General features: G+C 43.5%; 1 protein-coding gene across 1 annotated transcript in view; it reads right to left on the bottom strand.

The window, feature by feature from the left end:
* The window catches only part of PSMB7 (proteasome 20S subunit beta 7), a 64980-nt gene that overhangs the window by 14978 nt on the left and 28862 nt on the right, over window positions 1–21140 (bottom strand). Inside the window, exon 6 of the mRNA XM_032308762.1 lies at window positions 14865–14923. Within this exon, the coding sequence (XP_032164653.1) occupies window positions 14865–14923 (59 nt within the window). The remainder of the gene's footprint in view (window positions 1–14864; window positions 14924–21140) is intronic.

Raw genomic sequence — 21140 nt, 5'->3', positions numbered from 1 at the left:
TTCAATTTATCAGAGGTAAAAGAAACCAATGTATTTGTCAAGGAATCAAAGTTAATGTTCCCTTGGATCTTTTCAATCTCCTGTTATCATCACAGCTCCAAGTTCAGAAAAACTGGACTCCGACACGATGACTGGGTGACAACGATTCCAGGTGTGACTGCGCTCTGGGCACTGGCTGCTGAAGACAGTTTCCAAAATCTGTACGACTGGGTGGAATTTTAAAATATCAACTTAGCACAACTTCATATCATTTTCTTATTTTTGTTCCTGTACCGTTTCAGGGTTAGGGAAGAGTAGTATAAATTACCTCACAGAAACCCACAAGTAACATTATCTGTTAAGGTTAAAACTTTAACTCCCTTCCCGAGGTATGCTGCTGGGGTCTCATTACAGCAGGTAAGCTCACATCCCGCCATGCACACCACACTAAGTACCAGCATCTCCCAATTACACTGCAACGGAAATCTCAAAGGACATTTGAAAAGTCTACACAGCTCCTGCACCCACTGCCGAAACACAACCACCTCTAATGGAACGTGGCAGCTTTCTAAACTAAATATTCACACACAGGGACAGGGATGCTAAGCTCGGCCTCATCCCACACTGAAGAGCGGATGCTAATTAAAAGGCCACACCGACTCAGGAAATGACCACCCAGACAACTCTGGACACCCTCCGGAGTTTCGTTTCCCTATTTCCAAATATGTTCAGCTGTCCAAACTTCCAGGGTTCCACAACTGAAAAAAAGTTAGAGCAGGCGCTTCCTCCCCAACGCCCCGCCCCAGCCCTGCACCTCTGTGCATGATGGGATGCCCCACGGTCTCTCTTTTTCTGCAGCCTCCCTGTCCCACCCCTCCTCAAACGCCAAGACAAAAAATTCAAGCAAGGAGTCACACGCACTTCAAGCCATCCCAAAGTCCCCAGATTCCACCAGTCCCCCTCTGTGTTACCTCTGCGCCCCCCACAGATGCACCCTTCTTATGCTTTTCACTCCGCACTTTCAAGCAGGTGCCCGTAGGCCGGTCCAGCCCACTAAGTTGTAAATGGAGAGACCATGGCTCATAACCTCGCAGAGACCTCGGCACCCGGCCAGAGATCAGTACAACTTGGATGAATGGAGCACAAGGCCGCCCTTCACACCTCTGAATGACCCCCGCCTCACAACAGTTTACAAAAGGCTTTCTCAATGGGGATATAAAAGATGTTCTTCTGGTGATGCAGGTACCAAGAAACTTCTGGTTTCTTCGCCCACGGCCCTTCTGCCTTTGCCAATTTCGATGTTTTTGAGAAAGCACCATTCTTAAAAGCCTTTATAACGGCAGAAGGTATCCAGGCTATGTTCATTCTGACCATAATCATTTGGGCGATTTTTGGAACAGTTTTTACTTCAGCTAGCAAATCTAGACTAGGCTGTAATGCAAAGAGGGAAAAAGAAAAAAAAACTTGTCGTAATTGTAGTAATGGCTTTGAAATATCTCATCTAAAGCCAACTTCACTCTCACGCCTCTTAAAAATTGCTAATCCCTTCAAATATTGGCAGTTCCATTTATTCAGCTCTTCTGATACATCGTATTTGCCGACTTTTCCCCCCTTGAGTTGATACAGATCTATGAAAACTGTGAAACAAAACTTCTCTGCCTGTGCAAATTACAGGGGCATTATTAAATTACCATATGTTCTAGATCAGAAGGTAAAAATAGTACAGCAGCCCAGGAAAACTTCCCCAAGCCATGCAAGCTGACAGTTATTGAAATACAGATCAAGTGCTCAAGTCCCCCTTTCTCTTGCAGCAGTGGTCCCATTTAACATTTAAATATGTAATGTAAGTTTAGCATTTTTATTTTATGTTCATTTACAGGTATAACATAAAAGTACACAGGCACCACATTTAAGTATTGAGCTCCAAGTGTTATTTTACACTTAATTTTTCCAGAGCTATTTCACTTTAAAAAAAGAAGAAACTTTCCTACGATTCTTAATCACGCTTGAGTGTGTATTAGCGAATGTGTAACGTGCGGCTGCTTTGCACACCCACATGCCCACCGCCTCCCCCTTTTCTGATATCACACACCACACAAGTATAATAAACCATGTTAATATTTCATACCACTGTGAAATATGCTGGAGTATCAATTCAACATCTGCTGTCTTTAGGGTCCGGGAGTCCCGCAGAGACACTTCCAATTTGTAATTGAGTTCTATGCTGAATTAATCAGCAGTTTATCTTTTTTACTAAAATAACGTCTTCACCACTAACCCAGATTTACATTAACAATTTATGCCAAATTACCTGCCGAGGCAAAACTTATAAGATTCTAAGCTACCATCCAATAACACTCAGTCCTATATTTCATTTCTTGTATTTCTCTAACCGACATACAAGAAAAGTGGAAATCCATTGTTTAAGAGCTGCCGGCCTCTAACCACAGACGACCTCTTGGATTCCTGACACAGAGACTTACTTCTGACAGTGAAATTCAGGGGGGTTTCCCCTCTTCTCCTGAAAGCCACTGTTCAGTAAGGGGTTATGAGGCAAAATTTTCATAAAATAATAGTTCCAGGATGGAATGAAATCAGTGAATAATAAAAGAGTGCCTTTTCTTTCTTTTCCCAAGGAGTTGAGGCAGTCCAATCTTGGCCTGGCTTGCTTGAGCAACAGAAAAGGACAATGCAGATAAAGGTGACATTTTTAGTGTCTTAAATTATGTCCCTGAGACCCTTAGCCCTTTGACCAATGTGGTAAGAGATGGATAAAGAAGTTCATTTTCTCTGTGATATCATGATGTAGAATAATATATTAACAAAACTTCCTTTTAATTCTACTCATATAGTTTAAAGTCACGAAACACTTATTTCTAGTCAACACTGGAATCTAGCTCTTGCCTCTCTCTAATTAAAGACTTGCAGGTCACAAAGAAGCTACATTTTGCCTGCTGGATCTTTGCCACAGGTGCAGCAAGCAATATACTTTGTGAAATATTTCTCCTATACGGAGTATCTCCCCCTGCCTTTCTCAGTTATAGGAAATATGTAAAGTGAAAACATTTCAAATGGGAACACCTGCTCCAAAGAAATGCATCACAAATAATTACCTATCTACCACAGAGTAAAATAATGCCTCCTTTTCAATGTACTCGGTCCACAGCTGTAGAAGGAATTTCCACCGTCATACAGAGCGGCCTCCTGCAATACCACCTCCAGACCACAGCACCAAGTATAGTGTAATGCCTCGCATTCAGCGGGCACCCATAAGTACCTGCTGACTGATTACATATTGACTTTACAAGAAAAGGAAATTCCGTGTGTACACAGCATAGTGTGAAAAAAATTTTGCACAGGAAGATTTCTGGCAGAGAAATCAACAAAGTCTTCTCGAAGTCAGTAACCACGGAGCAGCATCTGTAGTACCTTCAGCAGCAGGCCTCAGAGATCTGGCGGTAGAGGACTTCAAACTTTACGTAGGGTCACTTCTCTCAGATCTGCTGACTCATGAATTCTAGATGCCTGGCATCCAGAGGAATCCATTCCTAGCTCACTGGAGATTTTGGTAAACTACACCTTTTTTGCTGGGCCTCCTCCCATCTAATCCTCTTTTATTTCTTGAAGCTAAATGAGAAGAATTAAGACTCTTTCTAGAATTTCCTTTGCCCCTTCCCCAAAACACTCCCCACTTTGAACTTCAACTTGTATCAGAGGCAGAATAAAATGGCAAGGATGGAAACAATGGCCACCCAACACCTATTAACTGAGGATCTGAAGACAGAGAGATACGGAAGACACACAGACTCAGCCAGACGAACAGACATTGAAGTGGCCATTCCTAAGTCAGGCAGATGAAGCAATCCTACAGAATCAGAGGGAGAGAAGCAATTACTTGTGAAATTCCAAACTCTGTATAAAGGGAGCAAAGTCCCTGCTCCTGAATTATCAGGAGAAAGACCAAAGAAAACATCCACCTGCCTTATACAACACCACAAAAGGAAAAGATCCAAGGGAATAACCTTAACTCAAGAAGTCCTGTCCTATCTCTCCAAAGCTGGCTCAGTAGAGCTCAAACCCAGGAGAACAAACTTACTTTGTAAACGGGGGACAACTCAAAATATTGGGTCTGGTGAGAAGCTCTAACCATCAACAGTGTCTTCTCACCATCATCTATTCTAGAAGCTGAAAGTGTTTCTCCGATCACCCATGGAATCATTACACCAATTTCAATATCTGATCATTTCTAAAATTAACTGTTTAACTCCACTGGAAATCACTACTTAAGATAATCCTACACTGGCCCCTGGGATTATATTTTTGGGTTCTGACATCTCTTTAAAAAAAAAAAAAAAAAACTAATGCTGGGGCATATGGGTGGCTCAGTCAGTTAGTGTCCGACTCTTGATTTCAGCTCAGGTCATGACCTCAGGGTCATGGGTTCAAGCTGGGCACAGAGTCTGTCTGTCCCTCCCCTTCTGCTCCTCCCCTAGCTCATGCTCGCTAGCTCTCTCTCAAATAAAAATATAATAAAATTTTAATTTTAAAAAAAAAACTACTGTTTTACATTAAATACAACAGAGAGAAAATTATTGAAGAAAAGTAATACATTATCTTGATTGAACAATAAAGACTCAACTTACTATACCTAATACACATCAAGCGACCTGGCCACTTTGGAAACCAGACTGAGGGTTCCTTAAAAGGTTAAACACAGAGTTATCATATGACCAGCAACTCCACTCCAAGGGACTGACAAGCGAAATGACAATGTATGTCCACACAAAAACTCGTACACAAATGTTCACAGCATCATTATGCATAACAACCAGAATGAAAACAATCCAAATGTCCATCAGCTAACAAGCAGGTAGATAGAATGTGGTATGTCCACACAATGGAATATTATTAAACCATAAAAAGGAATGAAGTAACAACACATGCTGTAACATGGATTAAATATTACGAAAATATTTTTATTAAAGGAGCTTTTTGTTAAAAGAGCTAGTCACAAAAAACCCTGTATTGTTATGATTCCTATTACATGAGATGTCCAGAAAAGGCAAGTCTCTGGAGACAAAGGGAGACTTAGTTGTTGCCCAGGGCTGGGAAGGCTGAGGGCACGTGGGAATGACTTGCGTGGTTACGGGGTTTCTTTTGAGGGTGATGAAAATGTTCTAAATTTGACTGTGGTGATAGTTGCGCAACTCTGAGAATATACTAAAAACCACTGAACTGTACACTTAGAGTAGCTAAGTTGTACAGATGTAAATTATATCTCGATGAAGCTACTATATAAAGAAAAGGCATCCAGCATTTTTAGACTAGAGGAATCAAAACATCCTGTGACATGTCACAAGTCAAAGAACTCACATTCTAACAGTATTTTTTCAAAGCCAGAGATCACAATAAGCAAAAACGTCAGCACAGATCCTCAAAACCATTTAATAAGAAAGAATTTTGGCTCTATATATTTTTTCCCAGACATACGTAAGATACCTAAACAGATGTAGCAACCAGACAAACATAACCTTAAAATCTAAAAATCTGGAAAAGTGTGTCAAGTTAAGCTCATTAAGCTGACACCCATTAAAGTGCAACAAGAAAAAGTCTTAAACACCATCAATATCAATACAGACAGAAAAACCATTGTTTATGAGAGCTATCGAAGGTCAGGTTTTTTTTTTTTAATTTTGCATTTACTTAAAACTCCGTTTGATGCCAACAGGGTTCAAGTCGCACAGGAAGGTGCTCCGGCTCAACACTGATAGTCCTCCTTGATCTCCACTGTCTGCTGTGTGGGTCCCGCCAGCAACCCTCCCAGCGAGTGGCCACCTTCCTATGGAGTCATTAAACCTCTGAATGTCAGCTGGTGGGATTAGCCAGCAGCTTCCACACCTGAGCCCCCGTGGCAGGGACAGAGGCATTTGGATCAAGATCACTAATGAATACAGAATTCATATGCCGCTTGTCAGGGCTCCTGAGCTCAGAGTCGCACAGATGCAACCTAAATAAGACGGAGGACAGAACAATTGTTGACGAAGATTAAAAAGTTTTGGCAGTTGAGGAAAAAAAGAGCACCTCATTATTCAAATGTGATAGTCTTGCTTATTTTTTTTTTATTTTGTTCAAGTTATTCATGATTGTCTCAAATGGACAAATGCCATTCACCAATATTTAAGGACTTCTGGTCTCATTACTAAATCTGAAGAGGTCTATCCATCTGAACGTAAGCTATATAGAGAAAACAGCTCTCTTGTGAATATCTGAAAACTTTGGGGGGGACCAATCAAAAGGTATTTGGGGTGAAGGAGGGTTAAAAGGATGAATTCAGCAGATTCATCTGATGAATTCAAAGAGAAGAAAAAAATATTTTTCACAGCGAAGTGACTTTTTCATATCTCCCAGTATCTCTGTATTTCCTTGTGTCTTTCTATTCCAGGATCCCTTCCGATCGCTGGGCTCACTGAAGAGGCTTGCGTACCTCCACTGATATTCGTTTGGCTCCCTCGTCAGAGAGAAGAACAGCCCAAGCAGCCCAGACCTCAGCTCACCTTGAGTAAGATGCCTTCCCCATTCTCCGGGCAGACACTCGGAGGCCTAGCAGAGAGGCAGGATGGTAGAGTGATGGATCACACCGGAGGGCTCTAAAGCCAGACCGACCAGGATTCAGTGACTCCATCACTCATAGCTCTGGGTCCTGGGGCAAGGTATCTGACCTCCCTGCAGCCTCCTGTTCTTCTTCACCAAATGGGGCTAACAAAGTTGAGACCCCACACAGTTACTGAAGGATAAAGGAGAGAATGCCGAGGAAGCTGCTAGAACAGTCCGCTGCAGTGTACCAGCACGCCAAAAGCACTAGCTACCGTGATGACTGTATCTTCAATACCTTCTTCCCCATCCTTGCAAAAAGCCAAATACTTCCATAGCCTCTGGTATGTGTTACACAGGCTTCCTCTACTGTCACTATGACCTCTACACAAGTCTGTCTCAGATTTTAAGCTTTCGGATGGAAGAGAAGGTTCCCATCTGTCCATATTACGCTATCATCTCCAAGCCTGATGCAAGTACGGCTGACTGTACTAGTCGTTGCTATGGGATGTTTGTATCCTGCTACTGAATGATGGAAAAACAGGCGCAGCTACTGTATTTTAGAGCCAATTTCGTGCGAGCCACCATCTTAAGGTGTTTCACAGACCACATCGAATCCTGACAGCAACCTTCAGGCAGGTCTCGGGATCCCCATCTTCTAGACGAACAGTCTTGGGTCGTGGCTTGCCCAGAGTCATGCCACAAGGACAGTGGAAACAGACTCACAGCCCAATCCTCTAGCTCCTAAGCTCCCATTCCCCTTTCCACGTGACTACACCGAACCCACGCTCTATATTTTCCTTTGGGACCAGTCTCTGTGCCAAGCTGAACAAATTCTCCTTTTTAATCAAAATAATGCAGCTCTCTTAACACTACTGTCCATCTCGCAAAGCAGAGACGAATCTATAACTTCGGTGTCTTGCTATTACCAGGCTTAAAACAAAAACAAAAACCCACCACAGTTACTTCGAAGATGTGCTGTCACGACACCACATAGGTATGAACTCTTTCATTATTTAAAGTGGATCTATCGCTGCCCGGAATGACAAATTAATTCTGTTTTCTTCGATAGCTAGGTGTTTGGCATCACGTCTGCGAGGTAACCACAAGCCTTTAGGGCGAGAGCTGCTCACATCTTTAGCAATCTATAAGGGCTTCTCTAGAGGCCAGCACTTGCCGCGCGATGAAATATGACTCCATAAATCAGACGGCTGAAGTGGCACTTGTACACGTCACCATCTATCTTCGTGGCTTCTCTCTGAAGGGTAGAGGCTAAGAGCTCATCCCTCAGTATTGTGACCAGAGAAAGGACCATCACAGTTGGCACTGACTAAGCATGTGCTACTTAAAACTGAAGACACACTAAGACTAGGGGGAAAAAAAAAAAAAAGATCCTGCTGGTGTTAGCACGCCTCAGGCAGTGGTAGAAGCTTCAGCAACTCATCTTCAAAGGCAGAGAGCCAGAGCTCTAGAACCTGCAAAAATTGGCTAAGCCTGCAGTCTTCATTTCTTTAAGTTGAGCATCTTCAAAGTCTAGAATTCTAACTGTAGGGCACAGCAGCTGCCACTGCAGATCTGATCCTCTCCGCTTTTGGCAGCTCTCAACTTGAGATTCTAGCAAAAGAATTTTTCAAGTTGCTATTATTGCCTGTCATGGATTTATAAATATTGTGCACTATCTGCTGTGGCATGGCTCTCATGGGACGCCAGAGCACGCCAAATGCATAACAGAATGAAAAACAGTTTCTATTCTTCAAATAAATGCTAATTTTTTTTAACTGTGCTCACACGATGTGTTTGGTGACCAACTTCAATAGTACAGAATATGTATCAGAGAGGGGGAAAAAAGCTGATTGTCTTTTCCAGCAGCATTCAGCTGCTACTTTCATTAAGCTTGTTTAATTAGATTCCAGATGCTAATTTGCAAGTCGATACCAGAGGGTGCAGGACAGTTTGCCTTTGAATCGTCTCCCTGTGATGTCAGGGTCCTGCCGCACACCACTACCCTTCAGCGGCCCTCGCGCGCTATTCTGACAATTAGTGCAAAGAGGGGACAGTATTGATCTTGACAGACTAAATATTAATCTTCTACCCGTTTTAATGAATTATAATCGTCAAGAGTTTAAATTTCTCACTGGACCAAATGAAAACATTCCTCCTTACAAAGAAACAGGATGGAAGGCAGACTAACGGAAGTTACCGGCGCGCTCCCTTAATTCCCTTCCTGCCTTAAATTCAAATCTGCTTTTACGTGAGCGATTTTAGCAATTTTCGAGATACCTTCACAAAGCTAACACCATATTCCTGGGTATTTTGGTCAAATTCCTTAAACTTAACTGGAAAATGGACTCAAAAGGCCACAGTGTGGTTATCACTAGTTTCCTGCCTAGCCAGCCTATGGGTAACAACGAGGCAAGTCACTGGCTTAATTCTTATACTAGCTCTAACAATGGGGGCGGGGGGAATCTAGGGGAATGGCTCCATGCGATCCAGCATCACCAAAAACAAACCTCTCATATAATTGACCCCTTGTCATTAGGTCAACTTACACATTTCCAAATCCACTCTTCTGCTAATACATAGCAAACAACCCCCTTTGCTGATAAAAATAAGGCGGGAGATTTAGCAGAAGTAATACAACGTCTTCTACCTTCATTGCTATCACAGCTCAGTATTATCAACAGTAAAGGCGAAGTTATCAAACTGTATCAAAGGAGGGTTAAGCTGGGAACGACTAAGTGAAGCTGCTTCTGACACCTTTTTATCCACTTGCTTAACAAACACCGGCTGAATGCCTCCCGCACAGCACTCAGCACGCCAGCAGCCCAGCTCCTACCCTCGGAGGACTTCCAGGCTAACCCGTAAGGACAGAAGGACAAAATGAAAGCTCCAAGACCACTGAGGGCAGGGGCAGGGTCACAGCCGGGTGAAGATCTGTGGAGACTGTCAGGACTCTTAAAACTCACATGGTTAGCCGGCAGTTTCTCGGCAACCTTCAGCCAGGGCTTTCACCTGAGGCAAAGTCACTGGCTCCGATAACCTGAAACAGCAGAGGCCTGTCTTAAACCATTCACGAAGCCCCGCTGGGTTTCCCTGTTCTGCTTTTTGGCCCATGATTTCCCAATGCGCATGCGCCCTTTGCCCATCTTCGGTACTGCCTGTGTACTTAAGCGGGAGTTGGTTCTGCTGACTCCGCCCAGTGCTGTGTATCACTAAGAAGTGTAGAGTTCTCTTCCTCGGTTATCTCAGAAAAAACGCGCAGCACTTTCCAGATCGGAAGAAGAGAAAGTCCCCTCCATTTCCCAGGTGGTTTTTGATGACTCAGAGTTTGCTTTAGGGCAGGGTTATCGTGTCTCAGCTCAGCACATACGGAACATGAGCTGAAGAGCAGAAACGGTGTCATGGCCTCTGCCCTCGAGGCTCTCCCCCATCAAGGGGCAAGTGAGGCAGATGCCCCCCAAACAGCCATAAAAACATGAGACACTTGTGTACAATGGACAACAAGGACACAAAACAAATGAAGAAGCCACGTTTGCACCGCGGGCTGACGCCAGCAGGGAGGACTCAATGCCGAGCAAGCACACCCGGCACAGAACAACAGCAAGCTAGCAAGAGGGGCTGTAGGGGACGGAGTGAGAGGGAGCCCTAGGTTTCTCCAAGTTTAATACTCATACCCCCTGAGCCTGCACACAATGGCTGACACATGAATATATTTTTTATTTTATATTAATAATGTGTACTCACATTCATGTGTCTCAGGGAAAAAAATAACCAGTGCATCAAAACCCAGGACTTCACAGATATATACTATATTTAGAAACAAAATTTAACTTAAAGAGGTGAACTGAAGTGGCTGTAGGGAAGAGAAAGCGAACTGACAAAAGAAATGAATTACAAACGCCAGATCTACTATACAGCTAAGATCCATGCATTTTATTACATATATATGGTATCTCAATTTATAAAAAATAGTGAATTAATTTATTTAAAAATTTCTCAAGAAAAATAATAGTACAGGTATCACCTGGATACGGCAGAAAACTTAAATGTGATGTCAAATGACAAGCTCAATGCTATCCTAATCCTGTCAATAGAAATTTGTGAACCACATATATAGTGTTAAATTTTCTAGTAGCTACATTTGAAAAAGTAAGAATAGGGGTGCCTGGGTGGCTCAGTCAGTTAAGCATCTGATTCTTGGTTTCAGCTCAGGTTGTGAAATCAAGCCCCACGTCAGGCTCTGTGCCCAGTGCAGACTCTGCAAGGGATTCTCTCTCCCTCCTCCCCCTCCACCCCTCCCCCAAATCGTGCTCACACATGCTCTCTCTCAGGTGAGTAAGTAGAATCTTAAATAAATAGAAGTGAAATTAAATTTTAATAATTTGTTATTTAAGGGCACCTGGGTGGCTCAGTGGGTTAAGCCTCTGCCTTCAGCTCAGGTCATGATCTCAGGGTCCTGGGATCAAGTCCCGCATCAGACTCTCTGCTCAGCGGGGAGCCTGCTTCCTCCTCTCTCTCTGCCTGCCTCTCTGCCTACTTGCAATCTCTCTCTGTGTGTCAAATAAATAAATAAAATCTTTTAAAAATAATAATAGTCATTTATTTGGTATTTAACCCAATACACCTAAAGTAGTACTGCTTCAATATGCAATGAAAACACACATTATTGGGCGCCTGGGTGGCTCAGTGGGTTAAGCCGCTGCCTTCGGCTCAGGTCGTGATCTCAGGATCCTGGGATCGAGTCCCGCATCGGGATCTCTGCTCAGCGGGGAGCCTGCTTCCCTCTCTCTCTCTGCCTGCCTCTCTGTCTACTGTGAACTCTCTCTGTCAAATAAATAAATAAAATCTTTAAAAAAAAAAAGAAAACACACATTATTAATCAAATATATACATACTTTCTAAAGATCTATTTTAGAAAGAAAGAGAATGCATGTGTGCCCATGATGGGGAGGGGCAGAGGGAAAGGGAGAGGGAATCCCAAGCAGACTCCCCGCTGAGCACAGAGCCCAATGCAGGGCTTGATCTCACAACCCTGAGATCATGACCTGGGCTGAAACCAAGAGTCAGACACTTGACTGACTATGCCATCAAGGTGCCCCAAAGAAATGTATTTTTTAAATTTTTTGTACTAAGTCTTTAAAATCCAGTGTGCATTTTCTACTTAAAGCACTTTCAAGTCAGACTAGAAAAAACATTTCAAATGCTCAATAGCTACATGTGGTTGCTGGCTACCATAATGGACTATGAAGCTGAAGAAAATGAAAACACAATAAAGGTTTTTATGGAGATAAGGACTTTCATCCCACAAATACTGCAGTCTAGGACTAGCACTTCCAAAGCACAGGGCTGTGGGAGGAAGGGACAGAGGGAGGGCAGGAGGAAAGTAAGAAAGAAAGAAAAGCGGGGGGTGTACTATGAACTATCTCTAATTGATTTGTTCTAACAATAAAGCCAAGAGTTTGTTTAATAAGTCTGGACTAAAAATTACTGTTTGGCAAAGAATATGTAATTATGATAGCCTGAAACTGTCCCTTTCTTATGCAATTCTCCATGAATTGTGCAGCAGCTCCTGTCCTGGCAATCCACGTGAGATCTGAGAGGCAGCAACGCTCTCCTGGGTTTGTGTGTGAGACACGTCCAGAATCCTTTCTCATACTGGAAGGAAATAAGCAGATTTAGCCATCCAACTCTACAGTCTCAAAAGAGGTGAGAAAGCAAAGTCATAGAGGACCTCTTGTCACAGAAAGACAGAAAGCCTTCCTGGAAAGAAGGAAAATAAAGATGGGAAATCTGAAACCAAGATGTCTCCACAAGTTCTACGCAAATGCGGAGCCAGAAATGACACCCTGACGAATTCTCTTTCACACAAAGAAGTCATTAAAACATCCTCTCAACTTGCCCAGCAGACTCAGCCTCCCACGGAAAAGCGCATCATTTAATCTTCCCCCCCAAAAAGCAAGGTGGCCAGTAGTTAGCGGTGTGGTCTTCACAATAAATTCTTTTCGTATCTATCAACGGCCCTGTACATTTTTTAAGTATTATCTCCTGACAGTTGTTATATTATTACGTACCAAAGAAGCAGGTACTACCTTCTTTACAATAAAGCGATTGTGTTCACTGTCAGCCCGCGTCAAGTTTCAACAACTTCTGTGACCAAAACCAGTCACGTGAAATTGTAAAATTAACTAATCAATCTGAAATGGGAATTTGGCCAGGCGATTTCAAGGTCTCACAGCTGATACAGAACATCAAGTGGTCTGAGCGGCATATAAAATTGATCTAAGGACCACATTCTCCAGACTGACGATACCACAAATCTTATTGAAGGGAAGATCACATATCCCTTTACTTCCTCAAATCACAGCAATATTAAATTCATGGCCTTTGAATCACTTCAAGTCCAAACTCTGAATAATGTAAAATTACTTTAGCAGAGCGTTAAGTCACTTTTAATATACTTCATGCTTTCAACTTTTTCTGCAATTCTCATTTGTCTCTAACATATAGAGGTTCCAATCAATTGGAAATAGACAAAGCTCTCAAGAAAATTTGAAAAGATTAATGTGGTTTAAAGGAGGGCTTGATATTACTGAGGTGGTTTTCTTTTTCTTTCTTTCTTTTTTTTTTTCCTGAGGCGATTTTCTAAACAAAAATCATCAGAGTCTTTCTCCCCATACCTTCGTTAGTTCTAATGGATATGTGAAGACTCACGAACTTCTCTCCTTTAGACTGGAGACTGGGAGACCTTTTTTTTTTCTTTTGATTTTTCTTTTTTAGGTGACCTAGGACATCTTATTTTTCCTCTGTACTTAAGAACCCCAAACAGAAAATAATGCTGAGATAAGAATAAATTTTCACACAGAGAAATAAGAACAGAATCCTAATCTCATTTACAGTTGATACTTGGACCTGTTTACTATTCTTAATTGGAGCAAGACACTATTATTTTTACTACAAAACACCCAGCTAAATCCTACCTTTGGTCATAGGTTTTAATTCTGGCAGATGTCCAAGAAAGGAGAGCAATCCAGCCATCAGTGACCAAGTCACTTACGTGTGCTAACCTCACGCACCAAAGGCAGAGAAGCTTCTGGCAGGAAACCCCCGTCCTGGATGGGCAGCATCCACAACCCTACATCCTCTGGCTCTCAGGGCACTTGGCCCAAACCTAAAGGGCAGAGAGACCTTCAGAGTTCCAACGACAGCTGGTGCTCTAAAGACAACGAGCTGGTGGAACAAAATGTTTAAATATGCAATCTCCTCCAAAGACGATTAGGCATAAAGCACTGTCAGAAAGTAATTCCCAGAGACATCCTCTGGTATCTGAACAGAACAATACTGCAAAGGCAGAAACAGCAGATGCCTACATAGTAAAGAATAGGGTAAACCACTCATAAACAGCCTACTAATTGTTGAAAACAAGTTGCTATGCACCATCACAAAATTAACAGCGATCAAAAAACCAAGAGCAGACAATGAAGGCTGACTTCACAGGACCTCTGTGCCCACGAGCTGGCTGAGCGGCAGGGATAAGCGCGGCGGAGGAATAACGTGGTACCGTCAAGTACCCAAGCACACTGAACACCCCTTCAAAAGTGACAACGGAAGACTGGTGGGTTTGTTCTGGGGAGATCTAGGGGGTGGGGAGGCTACCCAATGGGGAGGGGACACCCATCACTAAAGCAGACAGGTGGGATGCCATTCAGAAGGTACCACCTCCCCCACCACCAAAGAAGACAGAACAAAGGATCTCTTACAAACAGACTCGCGCCACTAGATCCATCACCCTCTGAGAACACTCCACTACACATACGAGTCCTGTCCCCCCTCTTCTTCCAGATGCAGAACAATCTATAGGAGCTTTTTAAGCTGCTTCCATTTTCAGACCAGGTCTGTGTGTCACGCAAAGACCTAGTTTCTCTATTCTCAGTGAGAAAACAAAAAAAAACCCTCATCATTTTGAGATACCGAGACACAGAGAGCCAAGTGCACAGCACAACGTCCACGCTGCAGCAGCATGTGCAGCCAAGAAGATCCCAGACAGCCCAGAGGCCAAAGCGAGAGGCTGACCAGTGCTGGCTCCCCAAGCCTAAGGGAGGGCACGGCAGGGCCACTCTGAAACGAAGCTCTCCCAACCAACCAGTCTTCTCGGAAAACAAGGTGACCTGTGCCAAAGAGCATTCCAGCTAACAGTGCTGTACAAGCTCTGGAGAAACCGGCCGTCAACTTGCCGATGTCCGACACACAGCTGGAAAAACCTGTGACAGAGAAGAAAACTGCAGGGACTTACGTACCTCCATATCTGGCCTAAACTTATCTTCAAACACAGCCATTGCTGCCAAGGAGCCAGAACCTGAAAGAAAAAGATGGACCTTTAGTGTTATCCACCCACTCCGGCTTCTCCCTCCAAGTTTACTTCGGGGCAGCAAAAATGGCACACCAAACCCAGTGTCCCGCCTGAGCACAGTGTCAGTATTGATCCTCTAGGGCCACATCCACCAGGTAAACAACGCTCCTCCAAAACCTGAGGTCATACTTACCACCGTCTCGGGCAAACCTGCAACTGGCCCTACTCTCACCACTGACAGGAGTAATTGTAAATTAGTCACAATAAAATGCTGAAGCAGGAAAATGTGCTTATGGAGAATTGGTATTTTTTCAAAAAGTGGATGCCACATTAACTTCATACATGCTATGCTGTGAGTCTTGTGCTTCACAACTGTGCCTTGGCAGGCTGCTGGGTATAGCGCTAAGTACCAAGCCCGTTAGAAAGAATAGATTGTTTTAATGAGCTGGCCCTGGTAGAGTCACCTTGACACTCGGGGAAGACACTACAGCACCAGCAATGGTAATAAGGACGGCGAGCCGCAGCCACCAGGTTATTCCAGCTTCCACTGTAAAACACTTTATTATGTGGCATTTATTTGGAGCTATTATTTTTAGTTCGTACTTTGAAGAGTAACAGCTGAGTAGACAAAATGACAGACAAAGAAACAAAAATTTATTATCACAATAGCAAATGGCTGAAAGGTTATGCTGCATAGATATTAACAGACAGCAGATATCCCCTACAAAAGTAGGCTATAAAGGCGTTACAAATAAGTGTGGGCTCCCTTTGAATGGATGTAAAAGGCAGCTCAGCACTATTTGAAAATTTAAACTTGCTTTGTTCAGAAACCAGAGAATCTTTAGAAAACCATCATCTTGTCTTTACAGGGTCCTGCAATATTTCAGGATACTCTACTTTTGGAGAGAGGATAGAGTTGCCCACAATTTTTTACTCCAATTAGAAGATTTTTTTGGCATTTATTACTTTTTAACTTGTTTTGCATAACACTATCTATTTAGCTGGGTCACAGAGAAAACCATATTTTCTATTTAAAATGATTTGTGTACATCGCTTGACCACCTCAATGGTTTTAGCAAAGGAAAAAGGCAGCGATTAAACAGTTTCAAATGAGGTGTCCTGCTGATTTTATCAAGTCTGCTGAATGTATAATGAAAAAGGAGAAGCTGACAGCCACGCTGCATTGAGAAAATACAGACTACCTTCTCTGAACCATTTAAGGAGGTCCAATTATAGATCAAATTTAAAGGGTAGAAACAGCAGATTTACAGACACAAATCAATGAACATGGTAATCCCGACGAATATGACAGATACTCCTGTTATGGAATATTGCTGTGGTTGAGGATCATTACCTTCACAGCACTGGATACATCACATCTAAAGCAGTAGGAAGCGTCAAGTGTAGACCGGTATTACAAGCAATGACTATTCATTTAGGCTTGGGAGCAAAAGGCAGCCCCATTTTCCCCTCTTACCATTTTTTCTCCTTTAAAGAAAAAGGGGGGGAATCTGAAGAGATATTAAAAGCCCTTCGGAAAGAAGCTAGAAATTAAGCAGCTATAAAACCAGTGTGCACCCAAATAAAACCAGCACATAAGCAAGAGCAAATTCACCAAAGCCAAACCTTTGAATTTCGTTAATAAATGTGTCCTTGAAAATCTGAAAACAGAGTCAAAGTCCACCAATATTTTGTGAGTCACACATTTACTCTGAGATTCGGGGATCAAGAGGAAAAAGTAACCCCAGTGGCTGTTCTAAGACACAGGTGAGAACTCATCTTGGACTTAGTAAAAAAACAAGCTGGTTCTGTGAGGAAAACAAAGGACAGCTGTCATGAAGAAACAAGAAAACTGCAAATAAGGAAAGCTCAGGAAAAGACACTTCTAGATACAAATGCTCCCGCAGAGTGCCCAACAGCAGGCTTGCCTTATCCAGTCTCGGTCCCAGAATCTCCCTCTGAAAAGCCAACGGTAAAAGTACCAGAAGCCTGAAATAAACATTTAAAAAAAGACAGGGGAGGGTGCGTAACCTAAGAGCAAACAACTTTATGGAAAACTGTAATCAATTATTTTAAAAGAAAAAACCAAGCTTAGCATAAAAGACATTCTTCCTTAGAAATTCGGAGCCCTGTTCTTTTCTCTGGGGCCATCCTTTCTTTGGCAGTTCACCATAAATAAGTTAATTTTACTCTTATTTTTCCTGGGCACATATATTTCCTTCTGCTTAGCTTCATCCAGTATTTTAAGGAATGAAAAATACTTTCTTCCCAATATAATAATTCTTCCTTTATCAAAAAAAAAAAAACCTTTATTTTTCCCTGCTTAGAACAATGCTACAGACAAAATTTCTTTAAGTGGAAATTATATACTAAATCTAAACTCTTGGAACAAAAAGTGTCTGTCCAGTGTGGGGATGCTTCTCACACTATCTGAGACTGATTCTTTTTTTTTTAAGAGCTGGAAGGTGCCATCCAGGTAAATGAAGAGAGGACACAGGGGTCTTTATTACATTGTACTTCTGCTTCCCCTTTCCCACCACCCCTCAATACACACACTCCAACCTATCCGGCACGTGCACGATGTTGAGAAGCTTTCTGGAAAGCGGAAGCTTGCTAAACTGCCTGATTCTGCTGTTCCTGAGATCAAAGATAAGCATCCTCCAAATAAACTTGAAAAGAAAGGGAAATTCAACATTAAAAACAATTTCTAAGTCACTTGCAAATTAGCTCCTGCTCCCAGCTTTTTAGGAAAGGAGGACTCTGGCGCCCCCTTCTCAGAAATATGTGGAAGTGCTAGGAGATGGAGTAGCACTGACTTGTCAACAGGTTTCCAGGAAACCCTGAACGTGTGTCTATGTAGAACACTGAAGTCAGAATTTCAAATAGGACTGCAACTGCCCGAAGAGGTAAAAGAACAAGACGCAAATCCTCACATAATTTCAAGGCAAGGCAACTGCGGGAAGGAACGAGGAACTGGCCACTAAAAAGAAAAAAGGAAGGTGAACTCGACGAGACCAGTATTCTTCAGTCATTTCACTCAGGCTTCCTAGGTGTTTCGGTGCCACTTAAAACCATCTGCAGTAAACCACCCGGCTAGTGCCACACTAGTACAGCAGCCATGACACCTACAAAATGTTTAGATATTCTATCCCCCTTTTTTCTAAAGATTGTATTTATTTGAGAGAGAAAGAGCATAAGAGAAGGCAGGATCAGAGGGAGAAGCAGACTCCCTGCTGAGCGGGAGGCCCAATGCAGGACTTGATTCTGGGACTCCAGGATCATGACCCGAGCCAAAGGGAGTCGCTTACCGACGGAGCCGCACCCCCCGCCCCGCCACGCACCCTTAAAGCCCACTTTTAAGCCACATTAATGCCCTGAGACATTCCATGACTTTGGCATTGACTTAAACCAACCTGGCACTTTCGAACCCAAAACCAAGGCAAAAATCATGAAGGAACATTTACCCTGATTCTCTATTCCAAAAATAAAGTCACCTCAGACAGTTGGTCAGAACTCTCTGGTTTTCCATTAAGGAAGAAATGAACAGAAAAGCAGGAGACAGCGTACACTGGCCTCTGCTCCAGACGGCATATGCTTTCCACAAACGCAGGATGGGCTCTGGGAATAAGGGGTGTGAGGCGTGCCCTCAAAAAGCCCAGCTAATGGTAGGGAGGAGAAGGCAGCCAAGGAGGAAGAAAGCAGAGCACTTCATGGAGCACCCACTCCCTGCCACACATCACGTCAGGCCATTTAACCGTCCCACTGCATGATAAAGCTTCTCGTCTAGCGTTACAGGATTCAGAAGCGCAGGGCAGGAGGCCTGTCTCAGGTGTGACTGGAGACACTCACTCTCTCGTGCCACGACACTTCAGAGGAGACATGCATGACCTCCCAGGACCCGGGCTCTGTCTCCCTTGACCCCCTCCTCACACTTGAAACCCCACCAACGTAAAATTGAGAATAATTTCCTAAATTATACCATTTCAAGCCAACCCCCCCCCTTGGCCCAGGCTATGCCCTCTGCCCCCCCGACAGTCCACAGAACTCCTAGGCACCCTGCAAACCCCGGCAGAGAGAGTACGTCTTCCCACGAGCCTTCCCTGACCAAGCCCCCCGAGAGGTTAGCTCTCTCCTCTCTGCAACACGCCCACCCTTTCGTATCTGCGTCTCGGGCACCCAGTGAGCACTAAACAGAAGCTGCTGAATTAAGCTGGGCTGATTTCAGGACAACTGTCCAAATGAAGGAGCTGGGGAAAACTCTGAGCTGGCCCTGAAGGCGTGATGATAGCAGTAAATGCCTTGATAAAGTGGGCAAGAACATTTATTGCCTAATTTGCCATACTGGGATGAATATAAGACAAACTCAAGCGGGCAGCAAGTTCAATGTTCAAAAGGGGGGAAAAAAAGGCTTTATACCCACAAAACCATGTCATATTGTATGTCCTAGTCTGGTCCAAACCTCTGTGATCCCACAGGAGTAAAATGCCCTCCGAGGGCTCCTGCATTTTACTACCACAACCTCGTCTCATCAGTAGTTTTCATGTAGCTGCTCCTTAGCAACCTCCACCAAGTCTGCCCTTTTTCAGCCCACCCACAGTTGCTGAGTAGCCAGTGTTGCTTCCAGAACAAAGCTCTTTAAAACAGAAAAACGAGGAGCAATCAGTGACCAGCATTTAGAACGAAGACGGTACAGGACACAGTGGCGGCTACCCAGCTATCCACCGGCTCACCTCCCGCACCCGCGGTCCTTCCCTAGCTCACCGCCTACCCACAGCTGCTCCAGACCCCCGAGCCCCGCACCAGCCGGACTGTGCACAGAGACCGAGATGGGGGAAGGACATGCAACTCAGCCCTCTTCCACCCGAGGGCCAGGAACCACCCCGCACGCCCCAACCCACTGCAGCCATCAGCCGGGCACCACCTCAGCCTGGCTGCTCCTGTTCGGGGGCCATTCAAAGAATTCCTCCCACAGCAGATGCCCTGTAGGGTCCCAGAAAGGTCTGCACCCCATCTTTGTCAGGGACTGAGTCACTTCAAGATGACAGTGCGGGTCACCCATGCTGCTGACCTCCAGGAGAAGGGGGTCCGAGGCAAAAATGCCACAAGGGGCCACAGCTCCAACCACTCTTGTAAAATGAAGTATCTGCTCTTATTAGTAGCAGGCCACGGGCTTAGGGAGGGGTAGGGAGAGACCAACTCCTGTAAACCATGTAAAATCTATGCCCCGAAACTCAGAAAGAGATGGACAGCATGTAGGACATTAGTAACTAAAAAGAGTCACAGATATGCCAATCTGGCAACAGAAAAAAGGACACAGCAGTTGACAAAAAGGAAAAAAGGCACCGGCCTGTACACGCTTAAAAATGCTGTTCAAGGGCACTAGTAATCAGAGAAATCTGAATTTAAATTAAATACCTTTGTTTTTTCTTTTTACATTAACAAAGATTAAGGAGAATCCTACCCAGGGCTGTAGTGCAGTGAAAAGGAAAATCTAACACACTTGTAGAAGCAAAAATGAAGAGAACTTTTCAAACGGGCAGTTTAGAAACATCCATCAGAAAGCATAAAGGTATATATCCCCCCCCCCCAGCAATTCCACTGCTAGAGAGTCATTTTAAAGAAATAAATGGGTGAGTATGCAAATTATATATATAAAAAGATCACTGTTTAGATTAGCAAAAAAAGCTAGAGGTAAATGGAAAGGTCCAACAATCAGATGACAGGAAAAAAAATTATTATATATACGGTCATTAAACATGACAATACTTATTTGGCAACGAGAAAATGTCCATGTTAAAATATTCAATAGGGCAAAAACATGTTCAAAAGCAGTATTAACACCTAAGCTTAGAGGATACAGATTCCACAAATCTGGAAAAACCGTAAGTCAAAACAGTACACTTCCATCTGGGTGTTACTATTTGGTTTACTCACACTTTATTTTTCTTCAAAAGACCATGCATTACCTGCAGTATTTTAAAGAATAAACTTGCAGAAAATAAGAATTTGCCACGGTACAGGGATGAAAAATTAAAAAGAAAAAGAAAAAGACCCAAGACCTCGCCAGCCGTCACGGTCGTACTGCTAACGACCGCAGCACGCAGCTCGCTCCTGAAATTCGTATACAGGGGCCTGAAGGTCAACCCAGGCACGAGTCAACAGTTCCAAGGAACGACAGCAATCACTCATCACAATCAAATATACACACCATGTCTTTCTACCA

Source organism: Mustela erminea, chromosome 12 (assembly GCF_009829155.1).
Source record: "Mustela erminea isolate mMusErm1 chromosome 12, mMusErm1.Pri, whole genome shotgun sequence".
NCBI lineage: Eukaryota > Metazoa > Chordata > Mammalia > Carnivora > Mustelidae > Mustela > Mustela erminea.
The sequence above is the reverse complement of the archived record's forward strand: the minus strand, read 5'-3'. Positions and strand labels throughout refer to the sequence as shown.